The 21,483-nt window shown below is 36.8% G+C and overlaps 1 protein-coding gene across 4 annotated transcripts in view; it reads left to right on the top strand.

Moving 5' to 3' along the window:
* ATG5 (autophagy related 5) overlaps positions 1–21,483 on the top strand; it is a 226,154-nt gene that overhangs the window by 62,398 nt on the left and 142,273 nt on the right. For all 4 annotated transcript variants that reach the window (XM_049898369.1, XM_049898361.1, XM_049898352.1 and 1 more), the window contains exon 5: positions 3,251–3,413. In XM_049898369.1, the coding sequence (XP_049754326.1) occupies positions 3,251–3,413 (163 nt within the window). The remainder of the gene's footprint in view (positions 1–3,250; positions 3,414–21,483) is intronic.

Below are 21,483 nucleotides of genomic sequence, written 5' to 3'. Positions count from 1 at the left end.
CATTGTTATTTCCAGATACATACCCCCCAAAAAAGAAAATATATGTCCAAGAAGAGACTTGTACATTAATGTTAATAGAAGGCCAATTTATAATAGCCAAAATCTAGAAAAAAATTGTGTATGCTTTCATTGGAGTACTATTCAACATTAAAAAGGAACTAATTACTGTTATATGCATTATATGGATGGATCTCAGAAGCATTATGCCAAGTGAAAGATTACAAAATACTACACACTGTGTGATTCTATTTACATGAGATTCTGTTACAGGCAAAACTAATCTATAGTGATACACATCAGATCAGTGATTGGGGTGGGAATGAAGGCACTTACTGCAGAGGAGTACCAGGGAACTTTGTGGGGATGATGGTAATGTTCTGTGTCTTACTTGGGCTGACAGTTGCACAGTGTCAGAACTCATCTAGTTATACACTTAACATCTCTGCATTTTACTGTATGAATCATATCTCAATAAAGTTGACTTATTAAAAATAAGTGTATTGAGAGAAGGCATAGAGAGATAGGAAGATCAATCCTGCCTTCTGCAGCTTTCAGGCTAATGTGACATAATCTGTCAGTAGGCATTATAATACTGTCAAATAAATGTTATCATAGAGTGAGGTATTAGGAATGAAGGAGTAGAGAAGCTGAACCTGAAGATTGGGGGGATTTTTTTTGCCAAGTATACAAGTAGTTGAGTGATTTGCAAGGAGAAAGAGTGTTCTAAGCAGAGGAAACAGGTTGTGCAAAGGCACAGAAGTGAGAGAGTGTGGCTGAAAGAACTGGAGGAGTATTTGAGTAGATGACAGGTATTCAGGATAGTTGGAACAGAGAAATGTATGTGTGTGTGTGTGTTGTGGTAGTGAGAGATTATGCTGGAGAAGTTTAGCAAAGACCTAAATAGTTCTGTCTTAAAGATCTTAACAAGAGCTTTAGTATTATTGTTTTGAAAGAGCTTGATTTTATCCTAAAAGTAGAGCTGAGCAGAGAATGAGAAGATCAAATTTATCTTTTAGGAAGATCACTCTGTCTCCAAATGTGAAAAATTGATTAAAGGGGACAAAACTGCAGGCATGGGACCTAGTTACAAAGTTTTTAGAAATTGTCAGGTAGTTTTAGTTTGTACTAGGAAAGTGGCCCTGGAGATGTTAAGAAGTGAATAGATTCCAGATCAATTTGGATCCAGGCTCAGCTTGGATCAGGTCGTCACCTCTGCTCCACGCTGCTGTGCCCATCTGGTAACTGGTCGCGCACCAGTTACTCAGCAGAACTGCGAGATCAGACTGTGAGAACAGAACAAGGTATGAACGGGGCAGACAGCAGCCGGATTAAGTCTAACGCCTGTGGTTAATTCCTGATTATTTACATTTAAAAAACCCACTTTAGGGAATAGCCATAGATGATCTGGTACCTTTTCTCTTGATAGGAGGGCATCTACTGTTAGTTTCCCAGTCATTCAGAAGTTTTTTTTGAATTCCCGTTTTCTATCAAAGCTCCATGACATTAAATGTTGTCTGTTAATACTGTAACCTGAGTAGGCTGTTTTCTGTCCTTATTATCTAACTCAGTTTTTATTAAAGGACTTAAAGAATAACCTTTTTTTGGTAAAATTATGTTTGAATATAAATATAATGTTTGATCTTAAATATTTAAACCTTACAGAGGAAGTATTATTGCTTAGTGGTTAAGAGTTAGGGCTGTTGAGTCAGACTAGGCTTCAGTCTTAGCTCCACTGCTTGCCGTATGACCACTCCGTCTACTCTCTGAGCCTTAATTTTGTTTACTTGTACAATAGGGGGAAACCCTAGTGGCCTAGTGGTTAAGAGCTACGGCTGCTAACCAAAAGGTCAGCAGTTCAGATCCACCAGGTTCTCCTTGGAAACACTATGGGGCAGTTCTCCTCTGTCCTCTAGGGTCTCTATGAGTCGGAATCAACTTGATGGCAAAGAGTTTGGTTTTTGTTTTTGTTTTTTACACAATAGGGGTAATGATAGCATTTACCTCCGGAGCTTTTGTGAGGATTAAAGTAGATAATCCATATAAAAAGTCTTAATACAATGTCCGTCACATATTAAGTATTCAATAAGTTTTAGCTATTATTATTATCTTTCTTTTTTTCAGTAAAAAGTGAATTAGTCATCTCATTTATGTAACTGTTCATTTGTCCAATGATTATTGCCTCATCTGTCTAAAAGGTGCAGTGAAAATATTAGGATGTAAATTTACTCACTTGACCTTGTTGTTGTTACGTGCCATTGAGTTAGCCATTGGCTCATGGCGACCCTGTGCACACACAATGGAATGAAACGCTGCCCGGTTTTGTGCCAACCTCATGATTGATTGTGCTTCGGACCGTTATGATCCATAGAGTTTTCATTGATTAATATTGGAAATAGACCCATGCCTTTCTTCACTGGTCTGCCTTAGTCCGAAAGCTCCGCCAAAACCTGTTTAGCACCATAGGAACATGCATCTCCACTGACAGACGGGTGGTGGCTGTGCGTGAGGTACATTTGCCAGGAATTGGAGGGTCTTCCTCATGAAGGGCACTGAACCACCATTGCCTGTATTTGACCTTAAAAACAGCTTTGTAACAGCTTTATTGAGGTTTAACTGACTTAAAATAAATTAAACATATTTATCGTATACAATTGAATAAATTTATACCACAGTTTGTTTATTCATTCACTTGCTGACATTTAGGTCATTTCCCTTTTTTTTTTTTTGGTATTATAAATAAAGCTGCTGTGAACATCCTGTACAAGTCTTTGTGTGGACATTTGCTTTCATTTTTCTTAGGTAAATACGTAGTTGTGGAATGTCTAGGTCAGATGGTAGATGTGTGTTTAACTTTTTTACAAAACTACCAAACTGTTTTCCAAAGTCTTTGTACCATTTTCACTCCACCAGCAGTATGAGTGTTCCATTCCACATCCTTGCCAACACTTGGCATGTTCAATCAAAAAGCTACTTTAAAGATTATTACCCTTTAATGTCTTTTTTCCTATTGTTTTAAACACATACGATATTACATAAAGATTATTTGGATGAAGTATAAAATGTGCCAGGTAACTGAAGATTTTTAAGTTACTTTTAAAAGTGTTTGAATTGTGCCGAAATCTCTTTATTGGAAAGGTAAGAGATGATTTGTTAAAGATATTAGGAAATTGAAGGGATACAGTTTTCCTTTGGGAAGCTAAGTTGGTAATGTGTTTACCTGTTTTATATGTGTGTTTTTTTCTTTTGATAGAGTTTTCCAGAAAGGGACCTTCTGCACTGTCCATCTAAAGATGCAATTGAAGCTCATTTTATGTCTTGTATGAAAGAAGCTGATGCTTTAAAGCATAAAAGTCAAGTAATAAATGAAATGCAGAAAAAAGATCACAAGCAGCTCTGGATGGGATTACAAAATGGTAAATATAGTAATGTTTAATTTTGAAATCCCACTTTATCAGCTATAACTATAACCGTGTGAGTAATTGGTCCATCTTAGAATTGGTGGTAAAGTCCCTAGTTCTCTAGGTATACTTGATTGCTAACCAAAGGTTGGCTGTTTGAACCCACCCATCAGTACCACGGAAGAAAAGGCCTGTTAAGGTTGCAGCCAAGAAAACCCTATGGAGAAGTTCTCTTGTGTAACACATGGAGTTGCTATGGGTTGGAATTGACTGGATGGCAACTAACAACAATACCAGGATTGGTGGTACAATTTGAAATTTCAGCCTCCAAGTCCAAAATTTTGCAAGGATGCTACCGTTAAGTTAGTTCTACTTGGACCCTTCTAACATCCATCTGTTTACAGATTCCGTAGCGTGAGACTGACCACTTTGCCCATAACATTGTCAGTATAAATTTCCTGTGTTTGACTTCTGAGGAAAGTACCCTTACTCCTAGGCAGTGGTCCTTACTCCGCAGGCGTGGCCTTCCAGGATTGAAACTGAAAACCCCGAGTGTGTACTGAGGTACTCTTTCTTTGGCAGAGCTCAAACTCTAGCACAGTAATACTGTGCTTACTTTCTCAGCACAGTAAGACTGTTGATTTGTGCTTGCATTCTGTCTCCCCTTGGTGGCATTTAGAAAATATACTCAAGGGAAAAATGAGAGGAACCTGGAGCTTACCTCTATAATCCCCCTCTTTTGCAGACCATAACTACTTAATCTTGCCTGCATTGATGGCTCTGCAATGCCTCGAAACAGTTGTATTATGTACAGGCAGTCCTCACTTTCCATGGTCTAATATAAATGAATTTTAGTTACCACAGTTTAGTAACACCAATTCCCCAAAACACAGTTCAGATTTCGGTTACCACAGTATATTAACTGTGGATAATTGCATAAAGTACAGACTTCATTACTAGCCCCTCAGTCCACAGATCATTACTTAAATAACAATTGTGCAGCATGATCAGTGACCAATCACATCATTCTTTCAAAGTCATCAGTGATTGGTCACTGCCTGTCTGTTACTCAGTTCACCTGCAAAGAGGAAAATGTGTAGCTGTGTTACCTCCTTGTCTCCCAGCAATAAACCCACGTGACATTTTAAGCAAGTGGATAATTGAAAGAGGGAATAGACCCCCAAAGATGGAATTGCAGCAAACAAACAAAAAGTGATAATGCTAGAAGTGAAATTTGAATAGAATGTAATGGAATAATAGAATAGGTGACTGAGGGATTGTTGGCACTGCCATTGTTTCAGAGACTTTAGCTATGCAGTCAGAGGAACTCAGTGAAGGTGGAGTTCTTAACGTGTAAGGAAAGTGGTTGTGATATAAAGGATGAAGATGTCCTAGAGGAAGTGATGCTGACAAAAAACTTCACCTGAAAGAAATTGTCAGAATACATTGGAAGTGCAAAGGATAAAATGTTGGAAGTTGACCTAACCTTAGAAAGGAGTATAACAATTTGCCAAGGTATAGAAAAGATGCTTGCTCATAAGTTAAATATGTTGAGAAATCAAGCAGTGTTCAAACTATACGTGCTAAGTTTTTCACAAAGAAGACACTCTAATTCTTAATGTTTCACATGTTTTAAACTATAGTGTACTAAATAAATATTAGTTTTACCTTTTAAATTTTCCTGTACATTTATAGTCAACAGTAAGAGAATTTTTCAAGTTTTAGCCAAATTTTTTAAAGGTTGCTGAACAATCAAGATCACTTTGCACAGTTTTGCTTTACACAGTCATTTTTAAGTCCTGCACTACCATACGTAGCAAACACCACCTATATTATGTCCATCTTGGATAGCTGTTTTTGGTCAGGGAGGTAAATTAGTCCAGTTATAAGCTACTTTTTCATGGCAGTAACTAGAATAAAATATAAGAAAACCCATCTGAAAGCGTAATTTTAAAAATGTGATCCCTTTGTATCCTTTGGATTCTATTATTACCATGTCAAAGAGGTGTCTGTGGTTACTTTGTATTTATAAACTTTCATTATGGAATAGAGGGTATGATCTATGACCTCAGTAACACAAAGACACATATTTTCTGAGACTGTATTATAAATTAAATTCTCTCCTTTTTCTTTAAGTTTTCTAGATTTGACCAGGGTTGTGTGGGGTTGCTCTTTATTTCCTATTTATACATCCATTATTCCTCAACTAGATTACAAGCTTTGCAAAGATAGACTCCAGCCCTTTCACCTCATTTATGTAGCCGAGTACACAAATTTTCATTAAACGATTAAAAGAATTCATAATCCCTTAAGGTGTACTTTTTCCTTTTTCTTGCTGGCCATTTGAAGATGAAGTGATGTTTTAGAGACTTCTGAATAACAAGATAGCCTAAACAGAAGAAGGCAAAGATCATATAAAGAGAGAAGAAATCAGAATAATTTGGTTTCAGAATTTAATTGAAGAAGACAATTTAAATGTACAGATAACCAGATGTTCTTGAAACCTCTTGTGAATGTAGTGAGTCTACTATAAACAGCTTATGTATTCAGCAGAGGATTTTAAAAAATGATGGAAATAGTTCAGTTGGAACATTGAAAAAAGATAGAGTTTTTAGTTTGAGCTCTACCAGTAGTTTCTTAGGCAAGTCTCTTAACCGTTTTGAGCTGCCCTTTTTTTTTTTTTTTGCCTACAAAATAAGAGAGTATCTGCCATGTTGCCATACAGGTGTCTGTAAAGGCTTTAATGAAACACTAATACAGTTTATGTGAAAGTGTTTGAAAGGAAGTAAAACTGTCTTGATGAAAGGAATTATTGAGAAGTCAGGGGTTGGCAAACCGTGGTGACCTGCCAGCCATCTGTTTTTGTAAATATCATTGTAACCAGTCATACTCGTTCATTTATATATTTTCTGTAGTTGCTTTTGTGCTACAACAGCAAAGTTAAACAGTTGTGACAAAGACCATAAGCCTCAGAATGTTACACATTCAGAACCAGTATAACTTAATGTATCAGACATAGTCTAATAACTACCTTTGATCTTATTTTTTAGGCATAAAAATGCCTTTTTTCCTATTTTCGCTTTAGCTAATGTTCTTTCTTGGATTTGCGATTGTTGGTATTTGGTTAAAATATACTTCACTTTTATTTGGGTTACAATTTTTTTTTTTCTTTAGCACTAAGTTTTGGTTGGTTTGTAGTGGTCGTGTTTGAGCTGCCACTACTCAAAATCTTAGTAGAGGTATACTGTGGATATGGGAGACCTTGGTGCTTTATTTCCTTTTTCTTTGAAGAAATATTCATTTAGGAAATCTTCAGCTGGGTAAATGCTTTTTTATAAACGATATATTTTGGGGGTAAAGTGCTGAATGTTGTTTAAATTAAGGTAACTTTTTTGTTGAAAGATGAGTATAGTTATTTATTATGTTCCTTCTGCCTGGAATGCACTTTCTCTCCCTTTTTTGTATGTTTAACTCCTAGTCATGTTTTAATGCTCATTTCTGTTGTCACCTTTTATGTGTAGTCTTCTTTCTTACTTATTTAGTCAACAAATATTCATTGACTATCTAACACGTGCCTGACACTGTGCTAGGTGCTAGTGAACATTCCTCAATGATGGAACACACTTGGCCCCTGCCCTTCTGGAGCTTACAGCCTGGTGGAGGCAGAACTGTTTCTGCCTTTCTCCTGTCATGGCTCCTTGTCCATACATACATGTCTGTACGCTTTTACTCTTGTGTTTTATCACACTGTGTTTTGTGTTCTAGGTAGTGGAGATACAACAGTGAACAAAACAAATTCGTGCCTTTGTGCAGCTTAAATTCTAGTGGGAGAGACAGGCAGTTCTTTTCTAATACTGTAAGGAAATAATACTAACATCTTTTCATAAATAGTTTGATGTTAGTATAAGAGGAAAAAGGTGCCTTGTTTGAATTTACTCATGGAAATGGATTTTAGGTTTAAGGATTTTTTCCCCCCACAAAAAGACCCTGTTAATTTATGAGGTCAAAGCTGTTTTACCTTTTGGCTAGCCTAATTATAAATTTGTTAAAATCGAGACATAGCAGATGGTAACTTTATTTCATTCAAAACTGCACCTGTCGAACATAACAGCTAACAATTTAAACAATTTTGAATAATTTCAAATGCTAATTTTAATTTCCCAGATCTCTGTGAAAGAGAAATAAGAAAAGCTTATGAAACCAAGAAAACTCATTTAATACATTCTGTGCCTTTCGGTGTTTTGTTTTTTTTTTTTTTTAAATGGGTTTTCATTTTAGATATTAAAATATTTAACCTTGTGAAACAAAGTTGGTGACCACAAAAAAGAAAAGAAAAGTAGCATTTTTATTATTTATGAAGCAGTTGCCACTACTTATGCAGGCTGCTTTTTCTATTAAATATTGAACTATTTTTCTTACAAGTTAGAAATTTGAAAAAAATCCCAAATATTTTTAACATATGACTTAAGTTTCAGTCTTGATTTTGAAAGCATATGTTAAATAGAATTTAAAGAGATGGCTTTAAAACTTTTGATAAACCTTCAAATAAAGGCAAGGTTGGACGACTAAATAAGTTGAAAATTTACTTTGTTTCTAAAGTACGGTTATCTTCTTGAGCTATTTTTTTTTTTTTTTTAAGAGAATCATTTGTTGACAGTGTGCCATGTTAACTTAAAACTGGTTTCTATGAGGAAGCAGTGATAGCTAAAGCAGTTTTATAACAAGTCATAACATTTTGAAAATACTCTTGTTTGGTAGGTGATGGAAGAGATAAATGCAAGGGCTTCTACTCTTTGGAGGCTTGTATGATAGGGACAGATGGATTGTAATCATATTGCTTTGTTTTTATAGTCGTGCATAGCTGAATAGGGTCGCTAGGAATCGAAATTGGTTCAGTGACAAATGGGTCTGGGTTTTTTTCCTTTTTATAATAGCATAAGTGTGGGACTGAGAATCTAATCTCTAATGTGAGAAGGAGCCTTGGACCTGATCTGTTCTTTGCTGCATCTCTTATCAGTTGTGTGGTCATGGCAGATCACTTTTCTCTCTAAGCTAGAGCTCCTTTGTAAATGTAAAGGTGGTAATACCTTAGTCTGTTGTTGTTATTAGCTGCTGTCGATTTGGCCCCCCAACTCATTGTGACCCCATGCACAATGGAACAAAACATTGCCCAGTCCTGTGCCATACCCATAATCCACTGTGGATTGGATTGTTTTGATCCATGGGGTTTTCACTGGCTGATTTTCAGAAGTAGATCTCCAGGCTTTTCTTCCTAGTCTGTCTTAGTCTGGAAGCTCTGCTGAAGCCTGTTCAGCATCATAGCAACATGCAAGCCTTCATTGATGGATGGGTAGGTGTGCATGGGGTGTATTGTCCAGGAGTCAAACCCGGGTTCCCACCTGGAAGGGAAGAATTCTACCACTGAACCACCTGTACCCCTTTACCCAGTCCATTAATGCCATCACAAAAAGATATGTTGATTCCTTCAGTGCCATAAATTTAGACTTATAGCCTCCTCAACTGTGAGCAGATAAACTTCTGCTTGGTAAAGCCGTCCACTTGCGGTATTTCTGTTACAGCAGCAGTAGGTAACTAAGCAAAGTTCAAAGGATGTTTTTGGTTTAAGGTTTAAAGATTATCTCGGCAATAGTTTCCGGGGTATGTCCAGCCTGCGTGGCTCCAGAAAATCTGGAGTCCATGAGAATTTGAAATTCTCTTCTGTATTTCCCCCCTTTGGATCAGGGTTTTTCTATAGAATCTTTCACCAGAACATTCAGTAATGGTAGCTGGGCTCCATGTAGTTCTTCTGGTCTCAAGGCAAAGAAGACAGTTGTTCGTGGAGGCAATTAGTCACACATTCCATTTTCTCCTTTTATTCCTGACTTCCCTTCTTCCTCTATTGTTCCAGGTGAATAGAGATCAATTATTGTGCCTTGGAAGGCCGTTTGCAAGCTTTTGAGACCTCAAGCACTACACAATGAACTATGTTATTAGGCCAATTGACTGGGATGTCCCATGAAACCATGACCCTAAACCTTTAAACCAAGGAACCAAATCCCATAAGGTGTTTGGTTGTACATAAGCAGCCTCAGCAGCTACTCTTTTTTATTTTTTGCCAATTCAACTTTTTGCAGATATACAACTTATTGACAGCAATTATATTAATTGGCTGTGCAACCCTGCCTTTAATCAGTCTGATTTTTCTATCACCGTAAACCAAAACTCAGTACTTTGTAAGCAATAACCCTCTCTTTTCCTGTCCCTCCTGTCTCTGGTAACCACTAAGAAAACCTAGGTTTCTATACATTTGCTTTTGTCTTTTTATATAGGTGAGGTCATGTAGTGTTTTTCCTTTTATGATTGACTGATTTCACCCAGCATAATGTCTTCAGGCTCCATCCATATTGTAGCATGTGTCAAGGCTTCATTTCTCTTACTGGCTGGATAGTATTCCATCATATGTATGTACCACATGTTCTTTATCCATTCATCCGTTAATGGACATTTAGGTTGCAGAATACAATGTCAGTTCACTCTGGCTGCTAAATGGAGAATGGAATACAGGAGACCAAGAGTGTCAATGGAGAAGCTCTATTGTTAGTCCAGATGTAGAATGATGGTGGTCTTTAGCATGACGGTGGTAGAGATGGAGAATAGTCAGTAGATGTGAGGTTTCTTTTGGAGGTAGAATTGACAGAATCTGTTTTTGGATTAGAGTCCCTAGGTGGTGCAAATGGCTAACATGTTCACATGCTAACCGAAAAGTGAGAAGTTCAAGTCCACCCAGAGGTACCTCAGAAGAAAAGACTGGCAGTCTGCTTCTGAAAAATCAGCCGTCTAATACCCTATGGAGTACAGTTCTACTCTGACACACATGGAGTCACTATGAGTCTGAGTTGACTCTATGGCAACTAGTTTTTTAAGTTTCTGGTTGGATGGAGAAGTTGAGATACAAGAAAGGAATTATCCTTGGGTTCTGGCTTAGGTGGTGGTGCTTTATACTGAGATATGCAATACCAGATGAATAGTTTAGGGATGGGAAACAAAGCAGAGTTTTGAGATTGAAAGTTTGAGATGTCTATGAGATAGTCAAGTGGAGATAACTGAATTGGATGTTGCCAGAGTTAAGTATTGTATGGCAGTAGGTGGAGAAGGATTGTTAGATTTGAGCGTAATGCCGCAGCTTCTAATTCGTATTCTGTTTACCTTCACAATGAATATGCCACAAAATAATGGCATCTTTTTAATGTTAGCTCCAAGGAAATGACAGTTGATGTGTCCTGGTGATACAGGCGGTGAAATATGGGGCAATCCCGTTTATACCGGTTTAGCAACTCTTTATATCCACTAACCATTGTGTGCTTTTCTTTCTACATACAGCTGAGTTAATCTTTTCCATTATTGTTTTGCCTGCAACACTTTTTGCAGGAAGGTGAGTAAGTTCATTCTGAAGCTGTGTGTGTGGCATTCAAGAATCTACAGCTCTGTGAGAAAGTTGCTTAAAGCAAACTTGTAACCTACTTAAGTAATCAATTAAGTTTTATGGTGGGACAAACAAGCAGTTGACTATATACATTCCATGTTTCAAATCAGTCTCTTGGTGTTCTGCTTTTTGTAATTAAAAATAATGATGGAAATCTAGAAAGTTTATGTGTTTGGCTTTTTAATATAAAACCATAAAGATAATTTGGTAGACTTTTGGAGAAGGACTGCTCTTGAAGTTACATGATTTAAATGAGTAAGTGAATTTTATTATAATTTGGATTATAGTCTCTTACCATGCAAGTCTAAAGTAGACTTGGCAGTGCATGTCATGGATAATAAAACTTGTGAAAACATTTAGACAGTTATTTCACAATACACTGCAGACTATACTAACATAGGTTTGTTGGAAAGAGTTCACTACTAACAATGGTTATGTGCCCCAGAGCTCATCAATGATAGGAAATACATTTTTGCATATGAGATTCAGTGGATATATGTATAAGTCTATAAAAGAGTAGGTTGATACTTCAGTGTAAGCTCTTACTAGCAATTAAAAATATTTTTAATGAATTCTTAAAATAGTATTAATATGATACAAAAGCTTAGTTTGTAGTGTCCTTTTAAATTAAAATTTCAAATCATTGAGAGTAAAAAGACCATCAAACTTTATTTGTATTTGGTCTAGATCAAAGAATTTAAAACATGTATACCTTCTAATATACTGTTGGAGCCCTGGTGGCACAGCGGTTAAGAGCTCGGCTGCTAACCAGGAGGTCAGCAGCTCAAATCCAACAGCCGCTCCTTGGAAACCCTCTGGCGCAGTTCTACTCTGTCCTGTAGGGTCACTGTGAGTTGGAATCGACTCAACGGCAATGGGTAAGATACTGTCGTTTTCTTAAAAGTTAAGTTTGAGAAGGTCCAAGAAGCTTTTCTTCATGAATGTTGATGCACTGAATAGAGGAAATGCAGACAGATACCTGGCTGATCAGTGAATCTCACTCTTGGAGTCATGACTGAGTTTACCGTATGATTCCTCTTCTTCAAAAAATACACACACACACACACACAGGCATATATGTACACACAAGCATATGCACGTTGTTGTAGTTAGGTGCCCTTTTGTGGATTCCAACCATAATGACCCTATAGGATAGAGTAGAACTGCCCCATAGGATATTCTAGACTGTAATCTTTACAGGAGCATATCACCAAGTCTTTCTCCCACGGAGCTGCTGGGTGGGTTTGAACTGCCAGCCTTTCAGTTAGCTTACTTTGTTTTTAAATGAATTTTTAATTTTGGAACCTTTTAAAAGAGTTTCGTGATTCTCTTTTAGAGAACAGGAAATCCCTAGATGTATTTACTTTTCTAATCATTTTTTAAATTTTGTCCATTAGCCCCTCATCAACTTTCTTTAGAGCAGTGGTTTTCAAAGTGTAGACCCTGGGCCAGAAGCATCCTCATTACCTGGGCACTGATTAGAAATGCAGTTCTTGGGCCCCACCCTGGATCTACTGAATCAGAAACTCTAGGGTAGGACCCAGTAACCCATATTTCCACAAGCATTCCAGGTGATGGTGAAGTTAAGTCCAGAGCCTGGGCTGTTCCATTTGTCAAGTTTCTCATGTGTTCCAGCAGCTCAGCCCTTGAGAGCTAGTGTGTTCAGTTGTTATGACTCATTTGGGCTGTATTTGGAACCATATTCTTTTTTTAAACAGAAGAGATTTGGCATATTATCAAACTAAACAGTTGTTTTAACCACTTACCTCTTAATGTAAACTTAGCCCTGTAAATTTCTTATTGTAAACTTAACTGTAATTGTTTCTGGATAATGGTGATTATTTTATTTTTGCTGAGGTGACTATTAAATGACAAATTAATCCTTTTATTGCATTAAGACTAATTCTGGGTCTATTTTTGAAGTAACATGCGTCTTCTGTATTTTTTCTTTTTTGCTTCCTTTCATCCACCTCCCCAGCTGCCTGTTTGGCACTTGATCTGGTTTTGTATATCTTAACAATACTTCTTTTCCTCTCTCTTATTTCTCATTTACACTTATCCTCATTCCTTCATTATCCTTCTAGGGTCTCGATGGCCACATCTTAGCTCAACATCAGTAATCAGGTTAATGTGTTACCTCTTCCCAGGCGTCATGTGCTTTTTAATAACGGCCTAGAAATGTTGTGAGAATTTCAGAATTTCAAGGCCTCCCCAGTCGCCACCGCTGCCCATCGCCCATCTCCCATGACATTCTTCCCTGTGTACACCAGTTCTGACTAGTGGCGGTGATGATGAATTCTGATCATTAGAAATCCGTATATTAAGGATATATCATTTCTTGAACCAAAGAAGTCAGTGCATTTCTACAGCAGTGATGTGTTTTTACTGTTCGTTGCATGCTTTTTCTCTTTTCCTGCTTTAGAAACCATAGATTTCAAAATCCTTTTATGTGAAAATCACATTAAATATATAAAAAAACTATTCATGCCAGTGTTTTAATGAGTAATCAGAGAGTTACAAGATTTTTACCCAAACACTAGAAAACTGGAAAAGATAAATAGCCCATAAAAAAATGAAAGCAAAATAAACAAGTTTGTTGAGCTGAAGATGCAGCGTGTTCAGTCAAGTCCTGATTATTATCTTCAGGGTGTTTTTCTACTTAAGAAGCATTTCTTCCCATAGGGCCTCTTTAGGATCCAGACTGTCCTTGAGTTCTTGGGGATCTTTTACATTTAGCTCCATTTGATCTTCTCCGTTATTAGAAGGATATCAATAAAATACCCCAAACAGTGTTTCTAATTGGGGTGAATTTCCGTAAAAGATTGAATCAAAAAGATTTATTTCGAATTACTGTAAGCCACACTAAAAGCTTCAAGACCATTTTTTTAAGCTAGTTTCTTGTTTTTGTTAAAATAATCCCAAGCTTTCTTTTTTCTAAAGATGTGTAACCTGCGTTTACTTATTTATTTTAAAGTAAAAATATTTTTATGTAGGATTTTAAAACTCTATTAGAAGCATCTTTTACATATTTTTTGGAAAGTTAGAAGGTACTGATATTTGTCCACCTACAATACAAGGAAGGAGCAGAAGAGAAAAGAAAGTGAGTGGAAATCTAGGAAGTGGGAAGAGAAGGGAGACAACTTCATTGACTTGTTGAATTAAAGGGGAAAGGCTTTACATTCAGAATAGAGGGCCCCCCCATATTTTTATCATTTTTTTTTTTTTTGCATAATTGTACTCAAATGACTACTATATGGGTTTCAGGTTTTTGAGTTGTAAATGCAGAATTTGAGAAATATCAGTAGAATGATTTGAAATTTTAGTAGCTTTATGCTCATTTTTACTGTTAGGATTCTTGGAAATCATGGTTGAATTTTTGTGCCTTATACATTATTATATCGGTTATCATTAAAAGCTACTAATACATTTAAGATTACAATATTTAATCCAAAATAAGCTCATTATAGAAAGTGATAAAGTATTTAGAATTTATAAAATAATGGTAGGCCCTGTTATTTTTTGAGATGTATATGTAGTTTTAAGAACCCAATTTTATTTTGGCAGTGAATTAAGCATAACAAATATAATTATGTAGAAAACTCTGGTTGAATAATCCTCAGTAGCTAGAAATTGAAGTGTGGTTGAGTTTTCCAATTTTCACTCATGGTTGTCCTTGTCTTTTAAGAGGGAGTTTCTAATTGAGTGATGTTTTCAATTGATTATTACATGTATTCATTGAAAAAATGTTCCTTAACAAACATGTTGAAGCAAATAGTATTTATTTCTGAAGCCTCTACTGCTAGCTGTTCAGTTTTGTCATCTATAAATTTCATGTCAGAAGGGATGAAATTTAAAAAAAATTTTTTTTTTTTTTTTTTAAATTACTATACCCACAGTGAATTTTGAAGCTTAGAACCCTGGAATTTTTCATATGCACATGCCATTCATTGTTTCCCACATCCCTGTTAATCATAGGACATTAAATTGGCTGAACTTTGAGTTTTATCAAATTGGCAGTGCTTTTATTTATAAAAACTTAACTGAAAACTCTCTCTGGTGTGGTAGCATCACTGAGAGTCTATTGACCTAATGTTTTGGGCAGATCACTTAGCATCTTAGCACCTCTGTTCCTTCCTTTCTGAAATAAGGATAGCTATTTTTTTTTTTTTTTTAACCTCAGTAAGTTACTGTGAAAATTCAACAAGATTAAATCTGTCCAGGGTTTTAAAAGCTACTAAATTCTATACAGGTATATGAAATTATTCATAATGATCACTCTGGTCTTACTGTTGTTGGAACCCACAGCTTTTTGCCATATTTTCACTCTAGCTTCACTTTAGTTTAATACATCTTCTTTACCTGCCTAACCCTGTAACATGATTTTTATCTAAATATTGTTTGGTTAGCTTTGCCATATGAGGAAGTAGGAGTGGATGGGGAGGACTTGAGCCCTCAAGCATGATTAGTGCAAGATACAGGACTGATTGATCGGACCTGTTAGAAATTGTGATAGTTTTGTGTATGTCAGTTTAGCTTCACCAATTACATATTATGTGAAGAAAAGAGCCCATTATGTTCTTGTTTTGTTTTTGTTTTTTAATTCTCTACAGCTTCCTGTATTCAATTAGGTACATACATGATAGGAGCAAATAGTTTGATAGATTTAAGTCTACACAGATCCTCCATGTCTTTAACAAAATAAAAACTTATTTGAGCACACTATTTTTTCTGATTACTGTTTTACTTTCTCTTCCTTGCTTAGAATTAGATTCACATATGAACTGTTTGTAAATTTGGAACTTCTTTTAAAGGGATATTTTTCACGTAGCCACCACGAATGGATTAGATGTATTTGCCATACAACAGAAGTTACCTAGAGGTACAGTACTGCATTTACTAAATTCCTGTGATGTCCTAGGTCTGAATACTTTTACATGTATTACCTCCATGAACCCTCACAAGAATTAAATAAATATTGTCTACTTTGCAAATGAAGAAATTAGCTTGGTACAAAAGAGCTAGCAAGAGTTGCGACTAGAATTTGAAGCTAGATCTCTGATTCTAAAGGGAATGTGTTTTCCACTGCATCTGGAGGTTGCTAACTCTGGCTATACATTAGAATCATCTGGGGGTTCAAATGCCAGGGAATCTGAGATAATTAGTCATGGGTGGGTCCAGATATTAGTGTTTTTTTTAAAAAGCTCGTCAGATGATCCTAAGCGGGTGAAGTTGAGAAATGTGGCATTACATACTACTTCCCCAGTGACCGCTGATGCCCCTTTGTTTGAAAATTTGTCATCTGTCAAAGAGTAATCATTAATAGGAATTTCTCATTTAAATTTTTTCATCAGAAGCATGAGTGATTTGTATCAGGAATAAAGAGAGACTATGCTGCATAAGTAACATTGCAAAGGTTACAGTGAACAAAATGAAGTATCTTATTTCCTATAAATCTTTTAAAAATTAAAATGGATTATTATTTTTGCCTTATGACTTTGGGGTCCTCTCAGTGAAGTGAAAATGAACTGGATTACTTGGTAAATTTGTTTCTGGCCCTCTGAATCTAGTAATAAACTGTAATTTAGCCTAAGGGGAAGAACATTTTCTCAACTTAAAGTAGCTTTGGAAGGTAATACATCAGATAATTGGTTATAAATCTCTAGCTGACTTAAACATGAATACATTTAGATAATTAGTTCTGGGATAACACTGCACTATAGTTGAAAATCTTTTTGGCAAACAAGCTGCTTAAAAGATTGTATTTTAGATTAAGAGAAGACTGGACTATAATTGAAAATCATTTTAAAAAATTTTTTTAATGTGAGCCATAGAATAATACAATAAGTTAGTTTTTTATATTGAGATATCTTTTAAATAAGTTGGAAATGAACTTTTCTCGGAGCTTTGGTGACCCAGTGGTTAAGAGGTTGGCCACTAACCAAAAGGCCAACAGTTCAAATCCACCAGGTACTCCTTGGAAACCCTTTGGGGCCATTCTACTCTGCTTGGTGGGGTCACTGAGTTGGAATCGACTCACTGGCAGTGGATTTGATTTGGTTTTTGGTTTAGGACTATAATTGAAAATCATTCTTCCTTTAAAAAAAAAAATTTTAATAGGAGCACATAGAACAATAGAATAAGTTGTTTTTTTATATTAAATTTTTGAATTTTCAGTTTCGTATGTTGTTTTTAAATAAGTTGGAAATAAACTTTTCTTGATTGGGAGAATACAGTAACTGAATCCTATCTACTTAAAAATTACTGAGATTGACTCTTGGAATACATAAAAGATGTTATAACTCGCAGTTATGGTTTATTAGCTGGTGATGTTGAAATTAAAGCGTACAGTCAGCTTTTTTCAGTGCTTAGTGAGATTTTATTTTAAAAAAGAAAAAAAATTTTTTTTTTTTTAGTGAGATTGTATTTTCTTTAACTTTCCAGCAGTATTTTTAGCCATCCAAAGTCTTCATAGATAACTAGATTTTACTGCCTCAGTTTATAGACCCATAGCCAGATGTAACAATTGTAAGCCTCTCATTTTTTCAGATTCTAACAAGAAATCCCTCTCTTTTTAAGCATGCTTATCCCTTCTCCCTAATATTTTAAGACTTACTAGGAGAGGGAGGGTTTGAGAAGGAATGGTTATCTATGAACTCCTCAGACATTGGCCTAGATGCTCTTGGACCACCATTCTTGCCCCCACCACCATTTCATGATATGGCTGGAGGTGAATATAGCTGAAATTGACAGAAGGTAAATGGCAACTAAACTGTTACCATGGAGTGAGAAGATAGGGTCTTGTATATTAGTTGAAAGGGTTGAAGGAAGCAAAAGTAGACATGAAGAAGGGAATTTAGTGTTGTAAAGTGTTGCAGCTGGATTGTGTTACAATTTTTATTCTCCCCACCATGGTTAGCAATTGTATGACTCTAGTAGGCAACATTCACAGAGCTTGATGTGAGTGATGCAGATGCTCTGGCCCTGAGCCAGAGTGAACATTCCAGCAAACCTGTGATGATAGAGTTTTGGCAGAGCCACTTTTTCATACTAGTCCTGACACCTCACTTACCTTATTGCTGAATCTAGAAATTCAGTGTCTTCTCTCATTGGAGCTGAGGCAACCTAAGAGATAGTGATAATAATAGTAAACACTTATGTAGCACCTACTTTGTGCTAGGCACTATTGTATGCATTCTCCATGTATTAACTGACTTATTCCTTCTAATGACTTTATGAATATGTACAATTAAATCTGCATTTTACAGATGAGGAAATTGAAGCCTGGTTGGTAAAAGTATATTGCACCAACTAACCCACTAGGAAGCAACCTGACTCCAGAGTGTTTGCTTTTTCCACTATGCTGTGCTACTTTTAGATTCCTTTTTTTTCCTATGTCCCCATTTGCAAAAATCAGTCATTCATTTAATTATTTAGCCATTCAAGAAACATTCATTGAGTGTTGTGGTAAGTTCAGGGTTGTTTAAGGAAGAGCCAGAACCAGGAGAAGCAGTAACACACAAGCTTTTTATCAGGTGGCACTTGGATAGAGTTGCATGAGATAAAAAGTCTCTTCCAGCAAGAGACCTTCCAGAAATGCGAAGCCACCACGCAGAAGGGGAACAGGGCAAGTGATCTCTAAGAGGAGGAGAGGGAATTGGAGAGGGAGCTTAGGTCTGGGTGATAATGCTCGGCAGCAAGGTGGTCAGAGACCTCTGAAAGACAGCAGTGGTTTCAGGTCTTTTATAGCTACAGGGTTTGTCTTGTCTGAGTGCAGTTTTGAAGAGTACATAAAGTAGATAGGCTCTAAATGGCTAAAATATGTTTGTTTATACTATATTTTAAAGCAGTTGGATATGTGAGAATTTGAGTTTGTTGCCGACAGGCTTTAGACTAACAGTGTTAGCCTGCTATGAAGAAGTGAACTATATGGGGGCCGTTTTAGGCTAACGTACAGGGGCCATCTGTAATCCACTTACGTTACAAGCATCTTCTGTGTGCCAGCAAGTTGTTCTAAGGCTGAGGATACAGAAGACAAAGTCTTTCTCCTCATAGAACTTATATTTTAGTTGGATGAGAGAGACAATAAATAATTGTGTGTGTAAATAGGCTAACTTCAAATAATGATAAGTGCTTAGAGTAAAATAGAGTAATGGCGTAGGGAACGATTGGGGAGTTGAATGGAAGTACGTTAGCTTGGTTTATGAGGGAAATCCTCTGTGAGGATGGGACACTCATATGGAGACTTGAATGAAGAGAAGGAAACAACCATGTGAAGATTAGAAAAGTGGGGATTCCAAGCTGCTTAAACTGTGAGATTGGAATAAGCTCCGCATTTTCTAGGGACAGAAAACAAGTGTGACTTGGAGCTTATGGGTGGGAAGTGAGATCTCAGAGTATTGCAGGAGCAGGGGTATTCCAAGGGGCTGGGGCACTGCTGGGACTCTGTTTTGGGGGGAGAAGTATTTTATTACGTTATTTATGACTGTCAGTGCTCTGAGTTTGGGCGAGGAGCATTCCACTCCAGTTGCAGGCAATAAGGAGTTACATTGGGTTATTCTTTAAAATAATGATCCTGGTACTTAACTTCAAATAACCATATCGTTAAAGTGCATCATAAAGCAATTTTTATTCCTCCTGACCCATCAGAGAAATGTTCGGAAATTTATTCATTAATCGTATCATTTGAAATACATTTAAGAAGACCATTCTGGATACTACCTTGAGGGGATAAAAGTGGAAGGACAGAGACCAATTAGGCTGTTGTGATGGTTGAGAGATGATAGTGGTTTCAATGAAAGTTGTAGCAGCGAACACAGAAAGAAATAATTATACCCTATATATGTATTGATTACTGCCCTTAATCAGTTTTTCCAGACTGTACCACTTCTTTTGTAGGGTAAAGGAATACGTGTCTTCTCGGTTTATATACTCGAAATTGCCCTGAGATCCAAGCTTTATTGCTCTTTTGATTCACTCAAATGACAGCATTCCCAGGGTACAACCCTACTGCTAGGATGTCTGTTTATGGACAAGATTAACGTTTAGCCACCTCCAGTTCTGTCACTCTTCTACCTTAGTGCAGAGAGCCCATTGGTCCTGCCTACTTGTCGCTTCATGATGATTTTTCAGGGACCTTTGAAGCCTTTTCTTGATGCCTCGCTCTGCTTGGGGCCTCCCAATCAAGTATATTTTGTGTAACTTTAAACCTCAAACAAAAGGAATCTAAGCCCCCAAAGGTCTTTCTGGTTCATATATAAATGTGTGGATACAATCCAAGTACCCATGAATATGCTGGGTTAGAGGGGAGAGAGAATGCTCCCTACCCTAACCCAATCCACTGCCGTCGAGTCGATTCTGACTCATAGTGACCCTATAGGACAGAGTAGAACTGCCCCATAGGGTTTCCAAGGAGGGCCTGGCAGATTTGAACTGCCGACCTCTTGGTTAGCAGCTGTAGCACTTAAACACTATGCCACCAGGGTTTTCCCCTCCCTGCCCCAACCAAAAACCAAACCAAACCCACTGCCGTTGAGTTGATTCCTCCCCGCCCTAACCCAACAACCCAGTGCCGCCGAGTTGATTGCGACTCATAGCAACCCTGTAGGACAGAGTAGAACTGCCCCACAGAGTTTCCAAAGGAGTGCCTGCCCTAGTAGTCTAAATAGCCTATTAACGTGATTCTCTTAATCTGACTTGACTCAGAAGATAAATGACTTCAAAGTGACAAGTGAGGTTACATATTTAATACCTGCTTTTGCTATTGATTGCCTTTTTTCTGTTACTCTGTTTTTTACAAAGATGTTTATCATATTACACATGAAGATAATAATTCTTATACTTCTATACTTGGATATGTTTACATATCTTGAAAGCTGCTTGGTTAAAACACTACAGACTGGGCTCCCTTTAGTAGTGACTTTTAACCATTTCCTTTTTTCTCAAAGAAGAGTTTAGAGTCTCTGCTTCATGTATTATCATAATCTGACATTATTTCAGGTGCTGTAAATCTGTTCTCTTTGGCATCATGATCGATTAAGTTAAAGACCAAGAAGTGGATAGTATGTGCATGTGGAGGCCATCGCACCCCTTTGCTGTAGTTGAAGGGTCCCAGCCAACAATACCACATTGCTGGATTGAGCCTGAATATCATTCTCTGCAGCACCTTAGATCTCCATGTCTCTTGAGGGAGATTTTAGACATACACATTTATGGCATAAGAATGCTAACAGTTTTTTTGCCTTGAGTTCTTAACTCACAAAACCTAAGTAGAATAGGCAAGTCCTTCAAAGTTGCCACCTTTTTTCCTGAAGTTTTTCTGTGTGAGGAACAAAAAAATAGAAATTTAATTAACTTTATTCCTTAGGCATCCTAGGGAAATCTGAGTTTTTTTGTTTTAATTTTTAGTGTGCTTTAAGTGAAAGTCTATAAATCAAGTCAGTCTCTCATACAAAAATTTATATACATCTTACTATACACTCCTAATTGCTCTCCCCCTAATGAGACAGCATACTCCTTCCTTCCACTCAATTTTCTTGTCCATTCAGCCAGCTTCTGACCCCCTCTACCCTCTTATCTCCCCGCCATACGGGAGATGCCAACAAT

The sequence above is a fragment of the Elephas maximus genome, chromosome 1, assembly GCF_024166365.1.
Source record: "Elephas maximus indicus isolate mEleMax1 chromosome 1, mEleMax1 primary haplotype, whole genome shotgun sequence".
Taxonomy (NCBI): domain Eukaryota; kingdom Metazoa; phylum Chordata; class Mammalia; order Proboscidea; family Elephantidae; genus Elephas; species Elephas maximus.
The sequence above is the reverse complement of the archived record's forward strand: the minus strand, read 5'-3'. Positions and strand labels throughout refer to the sequence as shown.